The sequence below is a fragment of the Bombus vancouverensis genome, chromosome 8 (genome assembly GCF_051014615.1).
Source record: "Bombus vancouverensis nearcticus chromosome 8, iyBomVanc1_principal, whole genome shotgun sequence".
In the NCBI taxonomy this organism is placed as follows: domain Eukaryota; kingdom Metazoa; phylum Arthropoda; class Insecta; order Hymenoptera; family Apidae; genus Bombus; species Bombus vancouverensis.
The window spans coordinates 11,850,149-11,877,490 of record NC_134918.1 but is presented as its reverse complement, the minus strand read 5'-3'; the positions used below and the strand labels follow the sequence as shown (position 1 = coordinate 11,877,490).

The following is a 27,342-nucleotide window of genomic DNA, read 5'->3' as shown; positions in this document are numbered from 1 at the left end:
TTTGCTGATTACCATAAAAATTGCATTACTCGTTTCCTAAACGATTCCTGCGACCGGATGAGTGATACGTTAAAAAGCACACGTATTCGTAACAAATGTAGGCGTGTGTTGCATTGCGTTGCATTGTAAGCAATCAGATGTAACCCAGTCTCGTCACATATGTCTTTACGCGCTAACTTCCATAAATTTACGCACAGTATGACACGTCATGCCGCGAACAATACTTGTAGGATGCTTCCCTGCATGAAGACCATGAAATTATAGCGGTCATGCCACTGAATGTCACAAATAACGAGACATACATCTCGGATAAAGTACACGAATGACCTAAATTCATCATCACCAGACGCTACAGGGCCATCACGCCCTTCATCATTCGCAAATTCGAAGTGAATGTCGGTCGTTATAAAGTTCGATACGAAACGCTTAAGGAAAGTCTGATCAGAAAACTGTATATCTGTTACATATTTCAGCGTCACCTTTGTGCTTTTATCCTATCACTGATTACGTATCGTACGTAAACTAAGTTGAACAGCAACAAAACTTCCGTCCACTGCGATTATACCTGAATCGATCTGACTTCGTTTGTTCAGATATCTATAGTATGACTAACGAAACGAGTTCATCGAACTGACCCGCCTCCATTATGTACATATCGGAAAGTTCAATCAAAGATCTTCAAACATAAACGTGGAGAGATTCTTAAGAAAACTCGTAGATCTCGAGTACTCAATAAGCAGATGATATCGTTCGATGCTTTCAATTAAATCTGAAGGTTCAAAGTCCGACCTAAACAAAAATTGTATACCTTTGTCTTTTATTAAATTTGCAATTAAATTACAGGAACGATTACTATGTATATGCACAGTTGCGCGTTAAACGATTTGAGATAGTAACCATGGCCTCGTAGCATGAATGAAGGTTCATTTATGACGATCCATTTACAAGGTCCATACTGATAGGATTATGACGTAATTTTACGTGAGCCCAACGTGTACATTGTACATACCGAGTAGATAAACGGAGTTACGTACAATGTACGAATTACAGATGCCGGGCGGTATAAGTATAGTAACTAAGTTTATGTAATCTTTGTGTGCATAAAAGAATTTCGTAGGAGTACGGAGAATTCTGATAAGTGATGCAACAACACTCCCTCTGATAAGTTATCAGAAATGCATGAATTCTCAGGAATTCGGGGGGAAAATGTCTTAAAAGTACTACAAGATGTAGGTATTGTACTGATAAAAATATTCACGGCTGAATATTAATATTTAGTAATTTAATTACTTGGAAATATTATAACCTGATGAAATCTATATAATTACATTAAAAATATTTATTTTATTATAGAACGAAACACACTGTTTGCTGTTACTCCTTCATAATGTGCCAAGACAATGAAATATTATTCATTAGCCTATTTAAATTCATACAGATGTCGTACATAATTATTTCATTCATAATATCAACGAAGTATGCATAAATTTATGTGTGTACAATGTGTACAAGTCCCCTCGTGTTTTAATAATGTATATATTTTGTATCTGATATCGAATGCAGAATATTGCCCTCACTGCTATTGTATTGTAAGAAAATCGCATTTCAGATATCAATAAAAGCTTTCTTCTAACGGACAAAGATGCGTGATCATCTAACTCTTCTAAAAATAGTACTCCGTAAACTCTTTTTAATACTCTTTTTTTATAAAGAGACAAATTCAATGATATAACATAAAAATAATTATCTTTAGATTTTATCGCATTGTTATAAAATGAAATTTTATTAAATTATTACGTTAAATTATACCGAGAAAGATATTAAATCAAAATTTATGACAGATTATTATCGATACGCTTTCAAAGAATACACGTTTTCGTTCTACATGACTAATATCATGTTTGAGGCAAAATGCGTCTCTGAAAAAGAAATAAAAAGCTTTGGCTCGTAACCCATGCACATTTCTTCAAGTATTTACAGCCCGCTACTTTTTCTGGAAACACCCTTTGATTCATCAGTACATTCGAGAAACCAGAAAAAATACATCATATAAAAATAGACGCTGAATAAATATATCAAAAGACAAGTAAGCACAAAGACGACGTTCTACACTTATGTGTACACGATACTACCTCTTGGTAGTGCCAATAAAATTCCTTGCACTGCAGTTAATGCAAGAAAACGCAAGCATTAATATAATTTTACACGTACCTCCTTAAATACTAAAAATAAATATTTATAATATTTTACTGTTGACCGTATATCCATTCGCTTCGATTTTCGACGAATCACGCAAAAATAGAGATAAAATATAAGATATGATAGTTAAAAATATCGAAAATCGAATATTAGTTACTTCATAATTTTATGTATGAAGGTTAAATCATTTCCTTAAAAGTTATTCGCTTATCAGCATATGTTACAATAATTATTAAATTTAAATAATGTTTTAAACGTTAAGATACCGCTTCTAATTAAAAACACCACAAAATAAAACATTCTTGATACAAGCTCCGTATATAAATTTTTATTTGTATCATGAGAAAAATAAAATACAAATACTTATACGAAATAAAGAAACTTGTACGATTACATTCAGAAATACAGAAACTAGTTTTACGAACAAACTCGTTTTAATGTCGAATGTATAATTAACTTTAGAACTGAATAGAAGATAAATAGAAACGGGTTTTATTGTGTACTGGGCATAGTATACGCTGGACCCATTAAAATCCTGAACACATAACGTGTATTCCCCATCTACAACTTTCACAACCTACGTCCTACGTTAACCATGACCTTTGAGCTGTCCGCTGGAACAATCATTCACTAAACTTAATACAGCTCTTTGTACGTTAATGTCGCTAATAAAAAGCAAATATATGTATGTACGATGGAAAATTCATTACTCATTACAGCAACAGCCTCCATGTATGTTCTTACCAATTTTTTCTATTACTTGAAACGTTTATAACTTATGAATAAGCAAAACTATGCTGGTATTCATGTTCAAGGTTATTATTCTATCTCTATTTTTATTCTTATTTTATATGCATCGCTATAACTTGCTAATGTCTACTGATAATGTGTAATGATAAAAAGCAGATTCTGTGCTGATAATGAGCCATCTTAAACAGACCTGAGTATCAATTACAAGATTTTGTAAGATAAATGTAACATTTTTTACACTGAAGAACAGTTTTATAAAACAACATAAGTTCCTTAGATTTACACGTAAACCTCTAACAAAGTTTTAATTAAAGAAGGAATACCGCTAACTATTTGTTGCTATTTCTACGCATGTAAAAAAGTTGACCGAAATAAAAGATGTTTGAATTGTGAAAATATGTCTTTTAACAACATTTAGTTCTGAATAACGCAATAAATTATACATTACGTAACTCCGCGAATTTATTGTTTAAATGCGTTAGTATTCTGGATTGTAATTAAATATCAAGAGCCCTTTATAAAAGTACCTTAAGATAGTTTAACAAAGGATGCTGCAACATTACCTTGTTGACCAGATTGGATTGATTTAAACCTAAACAAGTACCCTATCGACCTGAACAGAATCTTTATTAAGTGCATTTAATGAACGCCGAGCAACTTAAATGATTGTACTGTTAAAACATCGTAATGATAAAAAGGTGGAAATTATGAATAATCCTTTAGAATTCTTCTTAGTCCAAAAAGAACAAACAAATAAAATAGAAGTTTATTCATTCGACTATCGTATATACGACCAACTATTTTATACAAAAATGATATATTAAAACAGAATTATACGAATTTGTCTATCTGTTATTGCAATTTCGATTTTTTAATTGTTTGTAAATTAATAATTCGATGTAGTGATTAAATAGAAATTTACATTTTTCTCTTGTTTATGAAATATACATGAAGAACTAGAAATGAACTATCTAATTTTCCTAGATACTTAATCTATCAAATTGTCGTGTCATCAAATTGTTACGCATGAACGAATAAATAGTAGTAGAAGCCATGTGCAAGTTGTAATTCTCTTGAATAAATGCTATCCATTGGCTGTCGTTGTTAGCTGTTAGATACGGCAAAGGGGGATCTAATGATCGCCTGCCAGTTTCTTACGGTACTGTAAGTACTGAAAACCGGATACACAGCTTCCAGTGTCATCTTTCTCTCTTTCATGAATATTAAATTACTGCATTTCATCAAAACTTTATGTTTTCTAATCTTTCTCTCGGTTGAGATCAACTAAAAGAGAGATACTTACTCATCTCCGTTAACGCAATAAACGTTCTGTAACTTGAGATCGTAACAGTATGTCAGGAAAAATATGAGAGCAAACACACGTGGCTAGTACGCATAATAAAATTTATAACGAAATGTATCCGTATAATAAAATAATAAAATTGAATGCTACTATTTGACATTTTGCTGAGTAAAGCTTATGGAATAAACTTAAATGTAAAAAAATTGCATTTTTAATCAAAATCGTGGATATTATACTTTCAAGTATTTTCAAGCAGGCATTGTACCAAATAAAAATTCTCTTTCTATTTTCATATTTAAGAATTGTAAATTCTTATAATTTTTTGGCAGAATAATTGAGGGCCACGCATGAATAAGGATGCACGTATCGTTATAAATCATTTCGTTGCTCGTATAAATGCGTAAGCTAAATTAGATAAAATATACCAACAAATAGATATCATTGCTGTTTACTGTTAGCCTGTTTTCATAGATTTCACATTAATAAAAAATCAATACAAGATACACGCTATACTTAGCTATTCCATTAAACAAATTAACGATTATATTTAGAATTGAAAAATTACTATTACGCTATCTCGCGGTTTGTAATCCAAGACTAAAAAGCCTAACACACATCTCAAATGTGAAATAACTTTCTGACATAAAATGAACTTATAATTGTCCGTATAAAGATAACATACATTATCAATAACTTATACGAACGATCAACGACTAACAAAATCGTAAAATATTATCCAAGAGACATAAATAACGTTACCACGTACCGTTATAGACTTAAATATTAAAAGTAAAATGAATTCCATAGAAATTCTCTTACCTGCTTGCCAGCGCGTGGTAAAGTTTCCACATTGGTACCGCCGACGACGGGCGCTTTTTCCGGTCCTCCATTCTGTTGGCTGACATTTATGTTGGTATTAACATTCGCATGTACATTGGCGTTAACATTGTTCACGTTGTCGGTAAGGTTCGTATTTCCCACACCGGCATCCCCGCCAGTGCCAGTTCCACCCCCGCACTTTCCTTCCTCGCCCGTCATCACTTCAGCCTCACCCTCCGCCAGTTCACCCCTGTCTCACCCTTTCGCGTTCCGCGCCTCGAGCCTTCCTTCCGTTCACTGATTACCAATGTCGGTACGCTGGCCAGAATCCGGATATCTGTTCAAACGAGACGACGAATCGTCGATCAGGAGAAACGGGTCAATCTACGGATTACCGAGCTGATTGGTTAATTCTTTGAAATCTTATTCCTCCTGTCTCCTTCGTTGCTGGCACCTTCGCTACTCGTACTACCACGTCTATACAATATCGATCCAACTGGTGACAAAACCAAAGTACTTTGAAACCGATAGAAAAAAGGATAATCTATATACGATTTTGAATCGTATCTTGAAAACTGATTTTGTACTATAATCGTATTAAAAGTATCTAACAGATCGTTACAAATACAACATCGTCCAACGCGCCGAGAATAATTATTCGTAAACGAATTAGAAGAATATACTGTGAAACAAAGCAGAGAAGAGAAATTGAATCGACTCGCAGCGTTTAAATTACGCACTCAACGTAAATATCGAAAAATATTTCCCGAAGCGATTAAAAAAGGATTGATCTGCGACCTGACCTGATTAGCACGTCACGTCCAAACATACCCTTTCTTTCACAGACACGCCACCAGGATTCATTAGAAAATGTAGAATTATTTTCGTTCACTGGTCGCCGCTATTTTTAGGATTCTTAACGTGCGATACGGGTGGTATAACGGTATATGATGAGCTAGCTGTAGCACGTTGCAGACAGACTTCACAAGGCACATGCCGATCGAGAACCAATCGATTAATGCAACGAGTATTCATCGAAGATTAAATAACCGGAACTAAATTGCCATTGGAAATGAAAGTCATGTTTCCATCCACGTTTTAACTACATCACGAATTACGCCCGCGTTCGATCGCGGTTTAATTTTAGCCAATCTCACGCAGGCCAGTTTCCACTGACGTTACCGAACCAGCGACCAAGCCGTCTGTGTAGAACTTGTGATGTAGACCAATCCACTCACGGCGGACTGACTATAGGAAACGCTACCGTTCATCGGGAGAAACTGGGCAAAATAGTTTCCGGTAGCTGTGAGGGACTCGAGTAATCATACATGTAGCTCTATCGTCAGTAGTGGAACCAGGGAAAATCGATTCGGCCGTGCCCGTTTGAGCACTGCGCGCTTCTCAAGTGTGCGAACCGCCGCGATAAAAGCAGTCACGTCGCGCGGGACGATCATTTTGACTTTCAAAATCAAGTAAGTAATGTTCCATACACCAGCACCAGCAAAAATCGACATATTTTTTGGTCAGAAACACGATAGAATAATAAATATAAAATCTGGAAGAAACATTTTCTCGCTCCTGTTTGATACATTCGTGTCAAGCAAGAAGAAATTCTATAATTCAAAAGATGAAATTAGGTAACCTTTATTGAGACGAGAAAGGCCAAGGTATAATGAGAAAGTTCGCGCATGATAGATGAAGCATGTTTGATGTTTCTGAAAGAACGTAAAACGATAAATAAGGAACATGAACTCCATTGTTAATCCAGAGATCGTTACGTTATACGTAACGTTCTGGATAAACAGAACAAAACGTAACCGATAGAAAACGTGTAATGAAAATAAGGCTCAAATATAAGCTCATTTATAAGAACGAACTTTGTCAATTACGATATGTGACCGATAGGGAATGGACCCTCCATATTTCTCTAAAGCAGAAATTCCTACCTCGGGCTATTGTCAGAGTCACTGTGTATACATATATGTCGACTATGCCGGCCTTAGTTCCTTATTCCCTATAAAATTATACATTACATCTGACAATCGACATTTGAGAAGTTTTCGTGAGCTTCGTTACTCTCTACTTCCATAGCTGAGTATAGTAAGCACGACCTACGAAAGCGGGTCAACTTTTGCCGAATAATCACTTCTTAATCAAATCCTGATGTACCGAAAAATGACGCGACTAACCAGAGAGCTACAGGGTGTTGTGGCGATACTTAGGATTCCCGAATACCAACCACAGGATACCGAGGCACTTTTCCCATTAAATGTTTCTTCACTGTCAAATCACACGACGTTCCGTCATTTTTTTACTTTTGCTGTTGCGCGAACCAAATCATATATATATATATATATTTATATATACTACTCGAAAGGATTCCGTCTGTTTAAGAAAGTTCCGAGCGTAACGCGACCACCCTCCTGAAAACTCCGTACGGCTTTGATCGGTTTTATAACTTTGATGGCGACGGGTACGCTCGAAGCGACGCCTGGTGATCATGTTCCAGATGCGCTGGCTATCCCCTCTTTTCAATCGAGCATCCCGATTACCATCACTGTGACCAGTGACTACCTCGTGTAGGGCACATAAGAAACTTGATCTTTTGTCAATAGGACGATATTGGAATACAAATATTTTAAATTATATTACATAAAATTACGAAACATACTTGTCTACTGAATTCAATAGTTACGACATAGTATTCTATACATCTTAGACATTAATACAAATAAAATATTGTTTTTTTATCATTTAACGTCGATCATAAATTTTATGTTTCTAATAAATTTACAGTTTCATTATTAAACTTCAATATTACAATTATCTTCAAACTTTAAACATTTGATTAGATTGTACGGCACCTTTAATAAATTTTAATAAATTAATAAATGTTATTTAATAGTTATATCATAAATCAATAATTTAAAGGTGAAAGTTATAGCTTTATACAATTCAAACCGAAGTTGCTTTATTTTTCTCCTTTATCTTCACAATCAACATTAACATGCCGTTACATTTACATTTGCACATGATTCACATGATGGTATTTATTATTATTAACACTTAAATACTGGAATGAGAAATCGTATTGAATTTGTATTATAAAATTATAAAAGATAAATTATTATTTACATTAAAGTTCACTGTAACTTATACTTGTAAAGGTATAATACATAATGTATAAAAAAATTTATATGCAGTTAGGAACGTAATAAATAATAGTACGATTTTTAAAATGCAATAATTTTTTAGGATTGCTACAAACGACTTGAATTTTTTTTAGGAGCTAGAAGGATTAATTTCCTAGATGAAAAGCAACAAATTTTTTTTGTACATTACAGTTGGTCAAAATCGCGAAGAAAATAGTAGCTAAAGATCATTTTTACCATTTTTTTCTCTCACCCTGTAACGAAAATTTAAAAAATCCGTTTTGTAGATCTGTATTAGTTATACACATGCTGAAAAGCGGTTAACGTTGCTATGAGCTACAAACAATTAAAAATGATAAAAATGGCAGATTTCTGCAATTTTATTTATTACTCTACGGCCTATAACTGTGATAACTCTACATTTTGTTCATCTTTCGATGCCTATTGCTTGTTTCTGCATCAACCGATTTCGGTGAAATCTTCGGCATATGTGTGAAGGATATAAATCTACAACACGTATTTTTTAAATTTTCGTTACAGATTCAGATAAAAAAAGTTGTAAAAATGACCTTAAGTATTTTCTTCGCTACTTCGACCAACTGCAATTTTTTCATAAATGTTTTTAAATCTCGTCTAGTAAACTAATCCTTCTAGCTCCCCACAGAAGTTCAAAACTTTTGATCAAATTTTGAATAAGTTATTCTGTTTTAAATAGAGTGCCAACATTTATGTTTCCAACTGTATATTTTAATATGAAACAGTTCACGACGTGCCTAAATAAAAATACATAAATACTTAAAAAATTTTTCTTAATCCAAAAAAATCACATTTTTAATATGAACAGTAAAAAAAACAATACTTAATTAATTCTTATGTTCTACGATATAAAACGAATCGAACTAAAAACTTACATAACGATCAATATTGATAAATTATTATTACCTAAAAAGGAAAAACTGTTTTAATAATAACTGTGTAACATATTTGTTAACTACAAAGCATTTGCCTCGTTAATATTTTGTAAGTATACTTCCGTATTTTGTTTTCATTCTTGTGTACATGTAATTGATAACTAAAGATAATTAAATAAAATAGCTTATAATTAACGTAAATAAAACTATATTTATAGCTATAAACCATCTCTCTAAATACATATGTACTATTATTAACACATCGTATCAATACGTCTTGTGTTACCCGAATTACCTGGAGGTGTATACAAATGTATTTAGATAAATCCCTCTGTCAGAAATCTATTAAAATATACATATTTAAATTATATATATATATATATATATATATATATATATATATATATATATAATAAAAACAGTCGTTTTTTTAATGCTCAATCACTACGACTTGTTACAATATTTTCTTTATCATTTGATGTTAAAATTTTATTTATGGTTACAACTGAGTTAAATTTTCTACTATGTATCTAAAGAATAAAAATTAGATATTATTATAATATTTCAAATTATGTAACTTTTATTCGCCTTTACATCGCTTAAACCTACACTTATATACATATTTACTTATTTAATATATAATCACATTACTTTATACACTAGACAATGTAGCATACCTTTTCTATGTAATATGCATATTTCATTACAATGAAAATATGTAACATATATAATAAAATGATATTTTATAACTAAGGGTATTATTTATTACTGTCGTAATTAGAAAAAAAAAAAGGAAAAATAGTGAAATGAATTATAAATTATATCATAGTTAATTTCATTCACAAATCAAACTACATGTTTAAATGATCTATTTCAGTGAAATTATTATGACATCTTCATGACTCTTTGAGTATTTCACTTCCTTTATAAAATTTAAAAAATTTATGGAAGGTGATTTATGTGAATTAGTTTATGATACTTTCCATTGATGACAACAATGAATGATGAGGAACTCTTCTCATATGTCTTAACAAATACTTTTTACTGCCGTAAGTTCTTTTACAATAATGACAAGGAAATCCAAGTCCATAATGATATGCTTCATGCCTGGACTTCATAACATCATAACATTTGTTATTACATATAGAACAGGTGGTTACTTCATGATCAGTATCAAAATGTATTTTACGAGATGTGGTATTAGAGAATCGTTTAGAACAATAAAAACATTGAAATGGTACTATAGGATCAGAATGTTTATGCTTAATATGTTCATCAAACTTTTTATATGTGTTTAGAATGTCACTGCAATGATGACACTTAAGCTCCATTGGTACAAATATAAACCGTTTTCCTTCATTAACAGAACACCAATGCTTATTCCATGCAGTAGCATTAGGAAGACTAACTTTACAGTATCCACATAACAGTTGTGATCTTGAATGATGTTTATTAGTATGAATCTCGAGAGCTTTCTTAGTATAAAATTTAGAACCACATACACAAATATTATATCTTTTAGCAAAATTTACTGTAACACTATTAGATTGTTTGTCAAGTTTTGACTTAACATCCTTTTTGTAAGATATATTATTTGGTTCCGCTTTCGTTTCTTGTTGCTTTTCTTCTTTGCACAAATTACTTACTATTTCACTTGAGGAACCAGAAATAATATCATTACAGGGATTGGTTGGTAAATCTTCTTCAATGTCAATATCAATATTTTCATCAGCAGATTGGATCTTCAAAATACTATGTTTCTGACTATATTTAGATAATTTTAGATCTTCATTAGACACATTAGAATCTTTTGGATGATTGAAATCTTGTAATTGTAATCTTGTAACATTATCTTCACTTGTATTATCTTTGTCAATAATTTCATACGAATCATTCTTTTTCTTTATTGTTATGTTAATTCCAAGCCCAGAATCTCTACCAGAACCACTTCTTGTATCATATCGACTTTTTCTATTTACATTACTTTCTATTATTGGTTGCTTCACATCATTTGTGATAGTACATGTTTTTTTATGCATAAACAATGTATAGGGATTACGAAATATTCTTCCACATAAACAAATATGTTTATGTTTGTCATAATATTTTATATCTGATATATTGTCACTCGTATTCTCATTTTGCATAATTTTCTCTTTATTTTTATGGAATTCAGAATTATCATTATTTGTATATTCCAAAGGGGTGCGCATAGAACTGAATTTCGATTGTAAGTATATTGGAGAATTGAAATATCTGTTTGTGGATAAATGGAAATTCTCTTTCGTTTCTCCACGGTTACGATGAATACGTATATGTTCATAAAAACTCCTCAATGTATAAATACCAAGGCATATGTCACATTGACGAGGGCTTTGCCTGCGTTTCCTACATAATTTTCGTCTTTTATTTTGAATAACATGTTCTTTTCTAATAAGCTTACCCACAGTTTCGTTTTCGTCATTAGAAAATTTTCTTTTTAATTTATTGTTTTTTAAGACAGTACATGTTTCATTTAAATTCTTTAACATAAAATCAGGGGATTCGATTTTATGATAATCAGTTAAGTGTTTTCTTATATTCCTTACAACCTGTTGACACAATGTGCATGTTGATAAGGCTGTAGAATTCCGTGTACAGATTACTTTTTCATTTTGTCTTACTTCTTTAGTTAATTTCTTTTCTTGTTCATTTTGCGTAGTTCCATTGATATGAATATCATTATTATTGCGTACAAGACTATTAGATTTACTTCTTCTTGAATGAAGATTTGGGACAACTTTATTATTATTATTTGATGACGACACATATTGTAACAATGAAGCCTCAGTATGTAATTTATTTTCACTTTTCTTTAATGAAACCTTTTCAAATTTATCTTCCTCTTTCTCAACAATATTAGGATCTTTTTCTTTCACTTTATCAGGATTTTTGAGATATCGTCTTGGTGCTATATAAATACCATGTACTTTCTCTGAATGATATCTCAACCTCCGATTTTCAGTATATTGCCTTCCACATATAGAACAATGAAATAACTTTTTTTTGGATTTCACATAAAATTTAAAATTTGGCAATTCCGTGTTGTTGTTACCTAATACTGGTTGGTATTCGATATATAATGGTTTTGAAGTTGTTATTTCCGACGGCAGTGCATTAGATGTATCAATCTTAGTTGTACCTTGCACATTTTTTATAACTTTTAGTGTTTCCCATATTTTATCACATCTTTCAAGTAAAATAATGGGATCTTTTATTTTATATGGAATAGTCAAAGGAATTGATGTTACCTCTCCTTCCTAAAATTATGAAACACATAAAAACTGTTATATATGTACACGAGTTTCTATTTCATTAATATTTTACTTAAATAAAATTTATATTGTTATAATAAATAGTATAAAGTACAGTTTAATATCCTTCTTTATCTTTTACAATGTCATATTAACCATAACTTATAAAGTTAAGTAACTTAGTATAGTTTATATAACTTTCTTCCATAAGTATTCTTAAATAAATGTATAATTATCTTAATGAATAATAATAAAATATGTACTTCATAAAATATATATCTAGTATGTTCAATGTTAAAGTTAAAATTATTATTACATAATTATTAATAAAAAATTATGTTATATATCAATATTTATGTATATATGTTTTGTAATATATTAATCTTCTTTTGAATTTTAATAATTCAAACGAATTGTAGTCAAATTTATATTATCATAAAAAAAATATTTACTCTGCAATAAAATATCACATTTACATTTTTATATAATACTGAAACATACAACTTATGTTATGATATGTCAATATCAAAAAGATATGTCAATTTAAAATTCCCGCCATTAGCAAGCTGAGACACAAGCTGATCATCCCTTTTATAATATATAAATATGAAGTGCATTTTTTAATTATAATACCAAACCAAAATTTACTGAACTCTTGACAATAGTAAACTATCTTCATCTAATAATATATTTAAAACTAATTACATCTAAAAATATCTAGTTTCTATATCGAAAAAAAGAAGAATGTTATATATTTGAAAAAAAAATATATATATATTAATAATTATTAATAATTATATAATTACTTACCACATTTGATGTATCTTCAATTAAATCAGTTGTACTAGAACATAGAGGTTCTACTTTAGGTATACATATTAGTAATGGTTTATGTTCAAATTCTTCAATAAATTCATCATCTCCGTAATGTTCATCTTTTTGATCAGGAGATACGTTTTCGAACATTTTAATTTAAGAAGAAGGTTAAAACCTAAATAAAAATTTGAAGTCAATACATTCTGAATATAACCGTATATAAATCACACTAAACGAGCCGACATTTTATTTCCCCCGTTTCACTGCTTATCACTTCCCACCAAAACTATATATAGTATGTAGTAATATATATATATATATATATATATATATATATATATATATATATATATATATATGCACACTATAATATATAACAAATATATTATAGTGCTTATATTAAACAATTGGTAATAGTTATGCTAAGGTAAATAAACTTAGAATTTGTATAAAAGTAGTCACAGGATTGTTTTATTTTATATTGACTATATTACTATCTTAGAATCATCACAAAAATAATAATACATTTAATATACAGATTACTTACGTATATATTATAATACAGTATTTAATATTTGGTTATACACATTTGAATGAAAGTTTCGTAAAATTCGATTGTATATGAATATGTAAGATGTATTAATTTGAGGTTAGTTTAAGACAAAAACATCCATCAATTATAATACATAATACCAAATTTTTCTTTGTTTGTATGTAATAAAATATAATACTGCATTTAACATGGAATTTATTTATTTACATAGTTTATGTAGACATTATGTAGACACAATAATTCTATTGTGTAATTTTTCCAATTCTTCTATATGTTTGTTTCTATTTTCTTGGCTATTTAAATAATGAAATATTTAATGAAACATTGATATATGAATATTTTGACAATTTCAAATATGTATGTATTAATCTTTTTTTAAATATGTAATAATAAATAAAAGTATTTACTGTTATATTTATTTATAGTATACAACACAATTCAAGATGTAAAAAATAACATAAATTATTAACATGACTTAATGTATGAAATTTTGATAATAAACTTAATTTTTTCTTTTTAATAAATTCTTATAATCTATATTAATAAATAATATTAATTAATAAATGTAAGCATACTTTTATTAAGCAAATTCGATCATAACCTAGGTACCATAACATAACAAATTTTTCAGTTTATTAAAATTGAAATTGTTAAGTTGAAATCTTTCCAAACACAATGTAAATACAAATATAATGAAATAGATATTTTTATAAACACTGATATTGTGTATTATCATACCAAACATGACAAATACGATCAAATTGTTCAGTGCCAGGCATTACAGATTGTAATTATTTTTATTTCATTTAATTTTATTGCGCTATTTGTTAAATCTTTTACCCAAGGCACACAAAATAGTGGTTGCAAATTATATGTACATCTTGAAAAGGGATCCTTAAAACATTAGTCCGTCCCTGTTTGCGTCACATCATAAGACAACAACTCGGTGAATTCATTGAGTGAGGCCCAAATTATTTAGAAATATTAGAATTACAGCCATTTCTCAATAACAGTATTTCGTAAGACGTTTCAATCATACTACAGATATAAATAAACACAGTTGTTCAACATATCTTTTTCACTGAACTAATAAGACAACTGACTGTCGCATCAATAGGTTGCGTTATGTTACAAATATATTTTTACAGTAAAGGTTTTTAAACTGTCAGCAATTTTAACTTTACACAAGTATATAAAGCTAGATTACTTATCTAGGCTTTAGGTTCTCTAACATAAAAATTATATCTAGTTTCTGTACTTACATTAGCTGCTGCATCGAAGTCTGTTTCAACTGAGCTCCACACAATTTGGCATACGTTCACGAGTGTGTTTTATAGTAGAATATGTACAAAAAATAGATTTTTCCTGGCAAAACTGATGCGTATTCAAACAAGAATCACTTGAAGACTTGTTTCGAGTTGAACTGAAATCTCAGATTTTCAATAATTGAGATTTTAGGGAGAATTTTCTTGAGCGTGTCGCTATGAACGAACCCACTTCTACATGTGATTGAAACTAGCAGCCCACTTGCTCCAAGCAGACTTTAGGCTGCGTCCCAACCTGTAATTGCAGCCTCATGCCCTTTCAGTGAATTGGCTACTGTACATATAATTTACAATGTAATAAAATATTTACTATAATCTTCTTGAAGATCACATGGTTGACGAAGCCAAAAAGGCCTAGTCTGTTAGGATGCAAAAAATATCATACCTATTTCGATATTGTGTCAGCCACAATTGGCTTCCTACTTTCACAAGTCACAGTATGACAATATTCTAGCGTTGTAATCAAAGCAAAAATGTCGAAAAGCAGACAATTTGTTATTTTAACTTTCACTCGGTTATTTTACATATAGAACCGTTCAGTCTAACCGAAAAGCTGTTTGTCCCTATTAACTCTACTAACCTCATAAAAGAGATCCTAAATAACGACAAAGAGGAATTAATGATAAAGGAGGTAATATGATATAATATCAGAGAATTCAATTCTGCTTGGAGTTTAAGAGAAAATCAATATATCTGCGTGGTACATACACGTAACCTGCGACACTCGCGCTGTAGACATCCGATCTGCTGCAACGATGATCTGCTGTGCACTTGAAGCACAATTATAACATTTCTTCAAATTATAGATCATATCTGCTACATTAAAAAACCTCGTACTGAATTTGTTTAACATGGAAATTCGGTTGGCTTGAACTTTTCAATACTCAGCACAATTCAATGTAGGATATAAATCCCACTTAAGATGGATGATATTCATTACTATGGATTTATGCAGCCACTTAAACCTAACTTAATTAAAAATGTTGATCTAGTACACCTAAGTAGTTTGTTAAAAATTTAGAAATATTACGAAATAAACATTTAACGTTATAAATATCTTGTCTAAACAGTTTATATGACCATGCCCTGTACTGATGTTAATGGCAATTTGACATAATATTTACACTATACAGTACTAAACTTAATCCAATCTGATCTACTAAGATATTTCCTGGATGGGACAATTTAAGAATTAAAACGTGTATTACATGTTTACAATACATGATAAGATAAATGCATAATGATTTATATTATAGTATTTATCAAATACATGATAGTTTATATCAAATAGACAATAGTTCTTGTACAAATTTTATTGTCTGAATTTCACCAATAAGGCTGGATGTCTTGAAATCTACAGACTAGTTTTATTAGTGTCTTGTCACAAGTTTATTAAATATGACAATATGTTATGAAATATTATAATAACGTGTGCTATTAACAAAAATTAAATCCCTGATTTCGTATTCGTTTTGTACTCGTCTCGTACTTCTATTAATTTTGAAGATTTAATTATGTCAAAATGTGACTGTATAAAAAGAGTTGGATTTCCAAATTACATTTATTACTGTATTACATCTGAGAGAATCTGATTCTCATGACTTCACTATCGTGTCGATTTTGTTTCTACAACAGTCATATCGTCAGAATTGTGCAAACAAGGTCATCCAAGTTGTATAACAGTAATTGCGCCGGATTTACTTAATTCTCTATAAAATTATTACAATAATGAACATTTGTTTCCGGCAGTGTATATATAAAAGCATGAACACCTATTCACAGATGTCAGTATTTTCTAAGAAAAAGATGTGTGTTCTTATTACTATTTTACTACTTGTTACTTGTGATCTATCTACATCAACTGAAATTTATAATAGAGGTGTTACAGTTTGTAAATGTAAATTTAGTGACGAAATTCTATGTGATAGATTTTTTAATAAAAAGTAACATTTTGTTTAAATACTTAAATATATTTGCAAAAACTTTTATCTAAAGATTTCGTTATATAAAGTAATATTTATAAATTACTTATATATCTAGTAATACATTTTAATGCACTATCTCACAACTCAAGAGAAATAATTAACTTTTCTTGTTACAGAAAATAATAGATTACAAATAGGTTCCCAAAATGCTAAATTTTTTCTGGAGATACAAGATTGGCTGTTTAAGTTGAGAAACCAAATTCACGAACGATTATTTGGATTAACAACTACGTCAGCGCCTCCTTTGACAATTGAAATATTAAACTTAGATAAATTTGAATTACAAAATGCAATAAAAAATCATGGATGGCATCTATTAAATTTATGTAAATAAAGATTATTGTGTAATACTAAGTCTATAACTTTTTTATAAATTTATGAATATTAGAGTAGAAAATTAGAATAAAATTAAACAGTAGATTAATGAAGATTAAACATAAATAATCTTTTGTTATAACGTATTAACGTTAATTATTATATCATTAATATTTCCTTAGTTTAATTCATACAAATTTTTATAAATTGTAGCCATCTTATCTTTTGATCCTAATCAAGACTGGGGATTTCGTATTGGTGACTGGTATTTTATACAAAAAGGATTTAATCAAAACGAATATGAAGACAGTTCTGATGAGTTAAATTTTCAAACACCAAGTACCAGTAAGCCAAAAGACACGACTAAAATAGAGACTGGACAGACTTTTGACTTTACAAATGATCCAGAAGTTACGGAATCATCGCAAACGATTTCATCTATAACCACGCCTGTGACGCAACAAATTGATCCGCAAACAACGATAAGAAACACTGAACAGATTGATTCTTCCGAGAGCTCATCATTAACAATGAAAGGGTTGGAAGAGAGTGAAACCGATAGCGACTTTGTTCAGAAAGGGTCTGTAGAAGTTCTTATGGGATAATATAATATTTTATGTCAACACATAACAACATCTCGTAATTTCTTTAAATCCGGCATTTTTATTAAATTGGTCATTTTTATATGAAAATACACATTGATGTTATTAGAATATGTTTGTATATCATACAATGTTCTCACAATGCTTATGGATAAAATGTTATATAAACAGTGAGGTATAATAGAAAAGGGTACTAAAATGAAATGTTTCCATCGAGAAGAGTACACTTTTATTCCATAAAATTTATCATAATTATCTGGAGCAATAAATGATTATAATAATTTTTACGTCCCTGTGGAACAAATCGTGATCTTCATGATGTCTTATGGATTTACTGTAATAAAAAAAAAAATATGTCAGTAAAATGTTCAATTTCAACATTAATTAACATTACACCCCACACATGCAAAAATGTTCTACTTCTACTAGAAGCATGAATCAGAATAACAATAAATACATATTACTAGTGTAGGAGATCTTCAATATAGGATTAAGTGTTCTTATTTTACTTGGTTCTCTAATGTTTTTTATCTTACACTTATTCTTAAATAATGATAATACAAGTAATATATACATAAGATCTACTTTTTAGATATTACTGAAATATTATATGTAAGATTCTGTTAGATGTCCCTAAATTTTAAGGCAGAGAGTTAATATTAACTTTGATTGTATCAAAACTAATAATTCTATAATAAACTACAGTTAAAAATAGTTAACACATGATTGGAAAATATATGGACAATTTTTAATTCTAAATTATTCTACAAGAAATTAATAAGAATGTGGGAAGAAAATTGTTACAATACACGAAATATACAGGAATCCAATTAAACTATACTACAGGAATCCAATTAAACTATACTACAGGAATCCAATTAAACTATACTACAGGAATTCAATTAAAATTCATATTACATAAAAAAGATCACAACATAGAATATATTTAACCAAATCTAGAAAGGAAGAAATAAAGAAAACATAAAAGAAAAACTAAAACTTAGAAGTTTGCATGCTGACCATATATGAGCATCTTAATTAAGTTCCCTCTTCAGGCTTGTAGTACAAATGATGACCATTTGACTACTTCCTTCCCTAGAATGTAAATAAAAAGCGTATACCACTGAATAGCATGCAAAAATTATGTGTTTCTTCTACATATAATCAAATTATATATATCATATAATATTTTATATGTACATTTTACACATATAATAGTAAAAAATTTATTGTATCCAAATTAGATAACAGTTATATTATTAATTCACAAATCCAGTTTCTCAGTATCATAATAATTTATTTTCATACCATAGAAATAATACAAAAATACATTTACATAATTTGAAACTAGTTAAAAACTATTTAATCAAATCAATACAAAACAATTTCATTGTCATACTTAATGTAAAATTAAAATACTTTATATTTTACTAAAAAACTAGATATGTGTTAATATTACTATTATCTACATTTCTTTTTCATGTTTAAAAATTGTTATGTTTACGAATGTTTTTGATTATATAGATATATAAATTATCTGCCTAGTTCAAATATTATAAAACTGCGTTGAAGAGAATGAACTCATAAATCTAATTATTAGTATGTTCTTCTAAAAAATTTGCAAATTAGTTAGAAGGTATAACTGATGAAAAATGAAAATGCAGAATTAAAATCTAAATAAATATAAAATTTTTTTTATTTAATTTAATACTTAATTTTTGTTTATTATATTGCTTTTCTCAATGATTGAAATTTGTAATGATAAAATTTGTCAACCAACATTTTAATAATAATAATAAGTATTAGGTTGTCCGAAAAGTGTCTTTCTTTACAGATACATCTTTTACAACAATGTATCTTTATACAAACATGAAACCTAATCTGTCAAACATTGTGATCTTTATCTTGATAGAACAAAATGGATCATGCGTAATTCGATAAAATAATATAACGAAAAATGTTGTGCATCCATTATTTCCTTATAAAACGAAAGAAACTTTTCGAATGACTTAATATATATGTAATAATCCAGTGTATATTGAAGTTCAATGGAAGTATGAATAAGAAATCTATGTAAATCAATATCATTTTGCAGCTGACAGACAAAAATTAATAAAAAAAAAATATATATATGTATTTATCAGATCCTATTAAAATATTTAAATTGAAATAAAATTACAAATAAATAATATATATACAAACGTTATCATCAAATAAATATATATTGCCATCTCCACAATTATTTTATATTATCAAAAATTTTAATAAACTATTTGAAAACTTATTAATTATATTGTGAATGTAATGACATTAAGTAAGGGGTATTATTTAAAAATAATAATGAATTGAAAAATAGGTACAGTATTATCTTACCTTTTTAGATGCAGCTCCTACTTTACTCTTCTTTGTACCCCTAACCTTCTTCATTCTGTTTTTACGTTCTTTTCGCTGCTTTCTTGTCTGTTTTTGTTTTTCAAATAGTCCATGCCTAGCTAACCTGTATTTAGGTTCAAATTTTTTTGCAAAGTCCAATGTATCATAGATTAGTGCAAATCCAGTTGATTTGCCACCACCAAAATTAGTTTGGAAACCAAACACAAAAACTACATCTGGCATAACTTTGTACATTTTAGCTAATTTTTCTCGTATTTCTGTTTTTCGTACTGATGAATGTCCTGGATGGAATACATCCACAACCTATAGAAAAAACATTGTTTTATGAGTACAAAAAGATAGATGAATACAATATTAATTGTAATAATAATAGAAATTTCTATCTTCATTAATTATTAGTTGGTGTTGAGATAATATACGCATAAATAGCATGATACACTTTCACGTGTGATATGACAGCAAAAGACAAAAATCTAAGGAAATGTTACTTCAACTAAAAATAAATAATAAATATTAATATACATACCATTTGTTTTCGGCATAATAACCGATTGCTCATGAATTTTCTGGTTCTAATCGTAACAGCACCTTCCGTCTACAATAAAGAACAATAATCCAATTTCGAGGTTATGTTTTGATTTTCATTATCTTCATTACAATTATATTGTCTTACATAAAGATATTTGAAAAGATATAAAAAACATTTAATTTCATAATTTCACTTTTGTATTTAAACAAAATATTTCTATTTACATTTCATTCTTCAGTTATAGTGTTATACCATTAACGAAGATGTCACGCTATAATAATATAAATGTTAGATATTCATAGAGATGGTATCAATGAATTATATTTGTAAAAAACCAAGTAATTATACATCACTGATAACATTTTAAGGAAATATTCCATACTTTGTTCAACGATTAATTAATAATTTTGGGATATAAAATACATACCATTTTGCTTGATTATGGTACCGCTAGCAAGAGGACTGTTACGGAAACATGCAGCGCGATCTATAATCTATCCGACGAGACATGACTCTCGAATGTTACTAGTCAGCAGCCAATGGTTATAACCACAGCAATCAAATTTTGTTTACGTTTACTGCCTCGTTTCGTTGAACAGACTATACATATTACCAAATATACCATCGCAATTATTCTATGTCACAATACAAAATTTTTCTTTTTGTATTAACTGCATAATTAAACAAAATTATTATTTAAAATGTTATACAATATTGTTAAGTATTTTAGATGATATGTAATCATTAAAAATCAGAGTAATGTAACATTGTCTTTATTTAGACTTTAAATTTTATTAAAATATCTAGAAGCTTTCAATAAGTATTTAAAACAGCTTTATCACATTATTTTATAATAAAATACTATTTACTTAAAATAGTATTACTTTTAATATTATTAAAAATAAAGAAATATTTTTAAAAAGTGTTGTTCGTATATTTGAATTTTTGAATTTGTATTTTACTGTAAGCAAAATTGAAAATTTTTTTAATTAAAATTTTTCTTTATTTCACTGTAATTTCAAATCACATAGTAAATTGTGTAATATTAATTTGTGAATTTCTTTGTTTTAACATACATAAGCTAATTATTTACTACTTTATCGATGAAGTATTGGGACAAATATTCGTGAAACTCTTAAGAAGACCGTAATTGCATTTGGCGCTGACTGCAATTCTTCGACCATCTGATTGGTTCTCTTCCGTGTAACGTCCATTACTCTCCTAGGAAGTTTCGAGAACGGGTACGGTACGGGCAGTAATATTGGTGAGAGTTCTATACGCTTACAACCGTTCGTCAAATAGTATTACGTGGAGTGAGACGAGCATTAACAGCACACGAATATTTTGCACGAGTAGCTTTCTTTCTGCTAGTACAGGTAAGACTGAACACAAATAATCGTAAGGTTCAAAATATTTTAGAAAATACGTCCAAACGGACAGAATTTTCATGGTTGAATCGTGCGATCGATTATGAACTCGCGAAATTTTCTCGAGGTAGGAATTCGCATAGCGGTAACGTGTAGAGTCAATTTATGGTATAGTATGAGAATATTATGGAATATTGTAGCGATTTTCAGAACATTTTACTGATTCGGGAATTTAAAGTGGATGTTTGAAGGTTGAATAATAGTTGTATGCTTGTTGAAGCATATTGTATATTACGAAATACTCGTCAATAAGTTTTATCATAGTACAAGTCGTGTTCGTCCATGACTCGCACTTTAACGTTGAAAAATGGTGGATGTTCCCCTATTGCCTTACTCGTTCGTGTCAATACCAAACGTGGTTGAAGTTGCAGAGTATAATCTGTCACTTAAGACGTAATAAGTTCTAATTAGATCTCCAATTTCACTTGTACCGTTGAAATTGGAAGATAACGCTAATTTTTTTTTGCTTTGGAAAATCATTATTTTGTCCTTTATTACTCTTTTGTTACTCAATTTTTTACCGGCAGTCCAAACCTCCAGTATCTGCGTATGTATATGTGCATATACATGTATGCGTTAGTAGAAGGATCTAGAAAGTGTAGTGTTCTTTGTTCGCGATACGACAAACACTGCGTTAGATTGGAACGAGGTTTTAATTTTCTTTTTTATGTCAATTAATTATATTTTATCATCTTAAAATATCATGTCGTCGCCATTTTGAAACGAAACACGCACATGGATACAATTTGCTGGACTTTTCTACGAGCGTATTAATACACTTTAAAGACTTCTCTACGTTAATTATAACATTTTTATTCAGCTTTAAGTCGATTATAAAGGTCTCTCAAGTTTTAAATAATTTTTCTTTTTCATTTTATATATATACTTCTAATTATGCTATATCGATATTAAAGTTAGAAGTATTTGAAGTTCAAGGTCATTACAAGTAATTTCCATGTTTAAAACGTGTATAACGTATATAAATATCAATAATATATTTTAGTATTTTGATCTTAAGTTATCTGTCTCAAAAACAATGAAGAAATATAAAGTTCTTTTTCTTCAACCTTTTGCGTTTATCTATACTTAATGAATTTTAATGCAAATACATAACACTACATGAGTAATGAGTTCATGGTACATGTGTCAGGGACATACGTCCCTAAATTGCATAAACATTAGTATCTCAATTTGGTGTTTGATTTTTGCTGTTGTATTTTTTTTCATTATGCATCTGTTTAATATTTTATAAATATAATTAAACAAATAATCATCTAATAAAAAAGTATAGTGTATAACTGCGTGATACTTTTACTATACTTCATAAAACTACTGTAACAGATATTAATACAAAACTGTTTTTGATGTTTAATACATTGTAACATACATGGATTTAACTATATTTCCATATATAAATTGACATACTATATGTGTATTTACCTGCAATTTTATTTTATTATTTTGAAATAATTTTGTTCTAAAAGAAAATTTACATTTATTGTCATGAATATAACTGGTCTGCTACATAAAATTAAGTATTTATTACGAAATACGTACATCATGCATATTAATGTGAAAGGAAAATTGTACAATAATGAATTACATATTTATGTTATTCAAGTTGAGGAATGTTTTCACACTAGAATAATCAGCCTCTAATATATATATCTAAATATATTATATGTAAATAATTAGTATACATAATGAATAATAAAATCTAATATAATATATACAATAAACGTTATAACATTAATTTTATCAAAAGTACCTACATATTCTTAATAATTGTAAGAAGAAAACGAAAAAAAACCAAAACATTATTTTGATATGTTTAATAGTTCGCGTTAAAGTAAATATCGTTAAGTGATTATAAAGATATTAAATATGTAAAAATGATAGATAATTAAAATGCATAATCATAATAATATTTTCTCTTTATTTGGTCTTTAGCAGGAGCAATATAATTACAATTGAAGATCGTCCAAAGGAAATAAAACAATAAAAATGGTAAAAGAAACTACGTTTTATGATGTTTTGGGTGTGAAACCTGGATGCACACAGGAAGATTTGAAAAAGGCTTACAGAAAACTTGCCTTAAAGTACCACCCTGATAAAAATCCTAATGAAGGAGAAAAAGTTCGTATTTTTAATGTAACAATGTGCTAAAGATTTTAATTAAATGTTGTAAAACAAAAGTTTGACTATTAAATTTAATTCTCATGTTACAGTTCAAACAAATCTCACAAGCGTATGAAGTATTGTCGAATCCGGAAAAGAAGAGAATTTATGATCAAGGCGGAGAACAAGCTTTAAAAGAGGGTGGTGGAGGAGGCAATGTGTTCTCTTCGCCAATGGATATCTTTGATATGTTCTTTGGTGGAGGTTTTGGTGGAAGGGGTCGTAGGAGAGAACGCAAGGGTCAAGATGTTATACATCACTTATCCGTTTCACTAGAAGAATTGTATAAAGGAACCGTACGCAAGTTAGCTTTACAGAAAAATGTCATTTGTGATAAGTGCGAAGGTACATATTATATAGTAATATTTATTAAAGATGTTTTGAACGTGTGAAATGAAATGTTGCACATTAAAATATTTTTATCAGGTATTGGTGGGAAGAAAGGTTCTGTGGAACAATGTACAACATGTCATGGTTCTGGTATGCAAGTTCAAATACAGCAACTAGGACCTGGAATGCTACAGCATCTGCAAAGTATATGTGTAGACTGTAAAGGTCAAGGAGACCGCATTAATCCACGTGATCGCTGCAAACAATGTGGCGGCAGAAAAACCATTAGAGATAGGAAGATTTTGGAAGTTCATGTTGACCCAGGTATGGTACATAACCAGAGGATTGTTTTCGCTGGAGAAGGTGATCAGGAACCAGATTACGAGCCAGGAGATATTATGATTGTTCTTGAAGAGAAAGAACACGAGATTTTCAAGTTAGTATTTTATATAATTGTTATGTTTAACATACACATCATATTTAACAGTATTGTATCATATTTGGATTATAATGCTTATTAATTATATTATTTTAGGCGTTCGCGTCACGATTTAATTATGAGGATGCAATTGGAGCTTGTAGAAGCTCTTTGTGGGTTTCAGAAAGTAATTCGTACTTTAGACGGGCGAGATTTAGTTATAACTTCATATCCTGGATCTGTTGTAAAACATGGAGACCTAAAGTGCATTCTGAATGAGGGAATGCCGATTTACAAAGATCCTTTCACACACGGCAGGCTTATAATTCAATTTGTAGTGAATTTCCCGAAATCTACGGATCCGTCTGTCATTTCAACACTCGAACAATGTTTACCACCAAGAGAAGAGGTTATAATTCCAGAGGGAGCAGAAGATTGTTCTCTGATGGACTTGGATCCAGATCAAGAAGTGAAGCGAAGAGAACAACGACAAGCGTATGAGGAAGATGAAGGAGGTTCTTCCGGAGTTCAATGTGCCACGAATTAACTCAATTACATCAATCTCACAATAAATATGATCATTCTTTCATTTTAAACTTTTGTCCCATTCGCTCGATTCTGAATCATATGTATTAACAGAAGGACGAAAAAATGCGGACACATAACAGTTTTTCAAGACAGATGACAAAAACCTGAGAAAAATGTTTAGATAAGTGCACGACTGTGAAACTTACACCTGCGGAATCACTATTGATTCTGGTATAAAGATCACATACACAAATACTGAATTGTATAGGAGACCTTTAAACGCTGTTGATGGTACATTTATTATCACTTCTGAATTAAACTATAAATTCTGGTGGAAGCTGGTAAACTGGTTACAAATTACTTCATCGCTTGCTGTAGAAAAGTATTTAAAGAGATGTACTTATCAGTAAGCAGAGTGATAAGGAAAATTGAATTTATTCCACATCTAATGTGATGTCGTGTAACGTTAATAACGAAAGCAAAACATAATCAAGTCCATCGTATAACGCTGAACGTTCTGATTACTTTCTGCTATTTGTGAATATCTTTCTGTTCTGTTCTGTTCTCGACTTTCATCGATACGCGCATACTGCGAATGCGAGAAGTAAAGTTAGACAGTCGAACAAAATTAGTAATCTTACCTGTATTCGTATATTCCTTGAAGTTCTTTAAATTATTAGTATTTTAATACAATACAAGCTTCTGGAATTTAAATCGATGTCTACATTAGTAATATGACGATCGTGAAAATAGTATGAAATATCGATGAACACATTTATTATAACAGAAATAAAATGTAATCTTGATCTATAGACTTCAAAATTACTTTTTTTTCAGTGGTACATTATTCCATTACATGTAGGTAGTGTTTAATATTTGTTTATAGTCTCATATAGTGACATATGACGATATTAAAAAAAAATCTTGTTTATTCAAAATACAATTCGTGGAAAAAATGTGGTTCCTGTGTGTGTATAACTGGACTTATACCTGCGCGTATTCATTATCTATTGTAATAAAAAATAAGATTTGTGCGTTCTAGTATTTATTTATAACCATAATACTGGAACTGAAAGTAAAAAGTATAATTTCAGTAAATGCATTCAGTAACGTTATAAAAAAGTTGCTCTTTTTAATATCATAATATATTTCGTTAAAATTGAATAATGCGCGTAAACAACTGTCCATTTTAATGGTCGTACGGCTGCATTAAATTAAACACGCCTTCAATCTTCACATAATTTACTGTATACTAGGTCATGTACTCGCCCGTAATTACTATAGCGAATTAAAATAGACGCGTATTATAATCTTATTTATTATAGATAAATTGGTGATTGATTAGTACGATTTTCAATCGTGTCAAATAAATTGGAAAAAGTATAATGTCAAATATGTCAAAACAAAGAAAGGTGTTTAAAATTCGACCTCTGATCCCTCATGTGCATGTTATATTTCAATTTTCTTCACAATCAACACATACATATGTATGTGTATATATACATATACTTTTAA

At 29.5% G+C, this 27,342-nt stretch overlaps 5 protein-coding genes across 35 annotated transcripts in view; 2 read left to right on the top strand and 3 right to left on the bottom strand.

Annotated features, from left to right (window-relative positions):
• Nucleotides 1–7,517, bottom strand: part of LOC117155929 (uncharacterized) — a 92,274-nt gene extending 84,757 nt beyond the window's left edge. For 24 of the 26 annotated variants that reach the window (XM_076620481.1, XM_076620483.1, XM_076620501.1 and 21 more), the window contains exons 1-2: nucleotides 7,311–7,517; nucleotides 5,072–5,408 (exon numbers count right to left, since the gene is read on the bottom strand). In XM_076620481.1, the coding sequence (XP_076476596.1) occupies nucleotides 5,072–5,290 (219 nt within the window). In that variant the 5' untranslated portion in view covers nucleotides 5,291–5,408; nucleotides 7,311–7,517. Of the gene's footprint in view, nucleotides 1–5,071; nucleotides 5,409–7,260 lie in introns of all 26 variants that reach the window. The other 2 variants (XM_076620477.1, XM_076620494.1) reach the window with 2 other exon arrangements.
• Nucleotides 7,518–8,025: 508 nt separating this feature from the next.
• LOC117155865 (uncharacterized) lies at nucleotides 8,026–16,254 on the bottom strand. 5 transcript variants are annotated; one of them, XM_033332329.2, is made up of 5 exons: nucleotides 15,830–16,245; nucleotides 15,507–15,716; nucleotides 15,059–15,395; nucleotides 13,238–13,418; nucleotides 8,026–12,433 (listed from the first exon to the last, which is right to left on the bottom strand). In XM_033332329.2, exons 4-5 carry the CDS (start codon nucleotides 13,391–13,393, stop codon nucleotides 10,100–10,102), a joined length of 2,490 nt encoding a protein of 829 aa, XP_033188220.1. In that variant the 5' UTR covers nucleotides 13,394–13,418; nucleotides 15,059–15,395; nucleotides 15,507–15,716; nucleotides 15,830–16,245; the 3' UTR covers nucleotides 8,026–10,099. The 5 variants fall into 5 exon arrangements, 2 of the variants coding, with proteins under 2 accessions (XP_033188220.1, XP_076476696.1); XM_076620581.1 differs by having other exon boundaries at nucleotides 15,059–15,392; XR_013058938.1 differs by lacking the exons at nucleotides 8,026–12,433; nucleotides 13,238–13,418 and adding an exon at nucleotides 13,945–14,089 and having other exon boundaries at nucleotides 15,830–16,246.
• Nucleotides 16,255–16,860: 606 nt separating this feature from the next.
• LOC117155866 (uncharacterized) lies at nucleotides 16,861–18,054 on the top strand. The gene is made up of 3 exons (XM_033332332.2): nucleotides 16,861–17,000; nucleotides 17,223–17,432; nucleotides 17,635–18,054. Exons 1-3 carry the CDS (start codon nucleotides 16,886–16,888, stop codon nucleotides 18,024–18,026), a joined length of 717 nt encoding a protein of 238 aa, XP_033188223.2. The 5' UTR covers nucleotides 16,861–16,885; the 3' UTR covers nucleotides 18,027–18,054.
• Nucleotides 18,055–18,229: 175 nt separating this feature from the next.
• RpS24 (ribosomal protein S24) lies at nucleotides 18,230–21,485 on the bottom strand. Of its 2 annotated transcripts, XR_004463983.2 has the most exons (5): nucleotides 21,374–21,485; nucleotides 20,944–21,012; nucleotides 20,397–20,720; nucleotides 19,044–19,118; nucleotides 18,230–18,357 (listed from the first exon to the last, which is right to left on the bottom strand). XR_004463983.2 is itself a non-coding variant. In XM_033332333.2 (4 exons), the coding sequence occupies exons 1-4, from the start codon at nucleotides 21,374–21,376 to the stop codon at nucleotides 18,355–18,357; spliced, it is 399 nt and encodes a 132-aa protein (XP_033188224.1). In that variant the 5' UTR covers nucleotides 21,377–21,483; the 3' UTR covers nucleotides 18,230–18,354. The 2 variants fall into 2 exon arrangements, 1 of the variants encoding a protein (XP_033188224.1); XM_033332333.2 differs by lacking the exon at nucleotides 19,044–19,118 and having other exon boundaries at nucleotides 21,374–21,483.
• Nucleotides 21,486–22,154: 669 nt separating this feature from the next.
• Nucleotides 22,155–27,238, top strand: Droj2 (DnaJ heat shock protein family (Hsp40) member A4-like). The gene is made up of 5 exons (XM_033332357.2): nucleotides 22,155–22,322; nucleotides 24,324–24,509; nucleotides 24,602–24,896; nucleotides 24,978–25,317; nucleotides 25,417–27,238. Exons 2-5 carry the CDS (start codon nucleotides 24,378–24,380, stop codon nucleotides 25,844–25,846), a joined length of 1,197 nt encoding a protein of 398 aa, XP_033188248.1. The 5' UTR covers nucleotides 22,155–22,322; nucleotides 24,324–24,377; the 3' UTR covers nucleotides 25,847–27,238.
• Nucleotides 27,239–27,342: the final 104 nt, after the last annotated feature.

Excerpts from the sequence above, each read along its gene's own strand:
- Droj2 (XM_033332357.2), top strand. The coding sequence starts at position 24,378 with ATGGTAAAAGAAACTACGTTTTATGATGTTTTGGGTGTGAAACCTGGA. Across the intron at positions 24,510-24,601 it reads ATCCTAATGAAGGAGAAAAA|TTCAAACAAATCTCACAAGC; the intron begins GTTCGTATTTTT and ends CTCATGTTACAG. Across the intron at positions 24,897-24,977 it reads CATTTGTGATAAGTGCGAAG|GTATTGGTGGGAAGAAAGGT; the intron begins GTACATATTATA and ends TATTTTTATCAG.
- LOC117155865 (XM_033332329.2), bottom strand. The coding sequence starts at position 13,393 with ATGTTCGAAAACGTATCTCCTGATCAAAAAGATGAACATTACGGAGAT. Across the intron at positions 12,434-13,237 it reads TTGAAGATACATCAAATGTG|GAAGGAGAGGTAACATCAAT; the intron begins GTAAGTAATTAT and ends TCATAATTTTAG.
- LOC117155866 (XM_033332332.2), top strand. The coding sequence starts at position 16,886 with ATGAACACCTATTCACAGATGTCAGTATTTTCTAAGAAAAAGATGTGT. Across the intron at positions 17,001-17,222 it reads AACTGAAATTTATAATAGAG|AAAATAATAGATTACAAATA; the intron begins GTGTTACAGTTT and ends TTCTTGTTACAG. Across the intron at positions 17,433-17,634 it reads ATGGCATCTATTAAATTTAT|CCATCTTATCTTTTGATCCT; the intron begins GTAAATAAAGAT and ends TATAAATTGTAG.
- RpS24 (XM_033332333.2), bottom strand. Across the intron at positions 20,721-20,943 it reads TATTATGCCGAAAACAAATG|GTTGTGGATGTATTCCATCC; the intron begins GTATGTATATTA and ends TTTTTTCTATAG.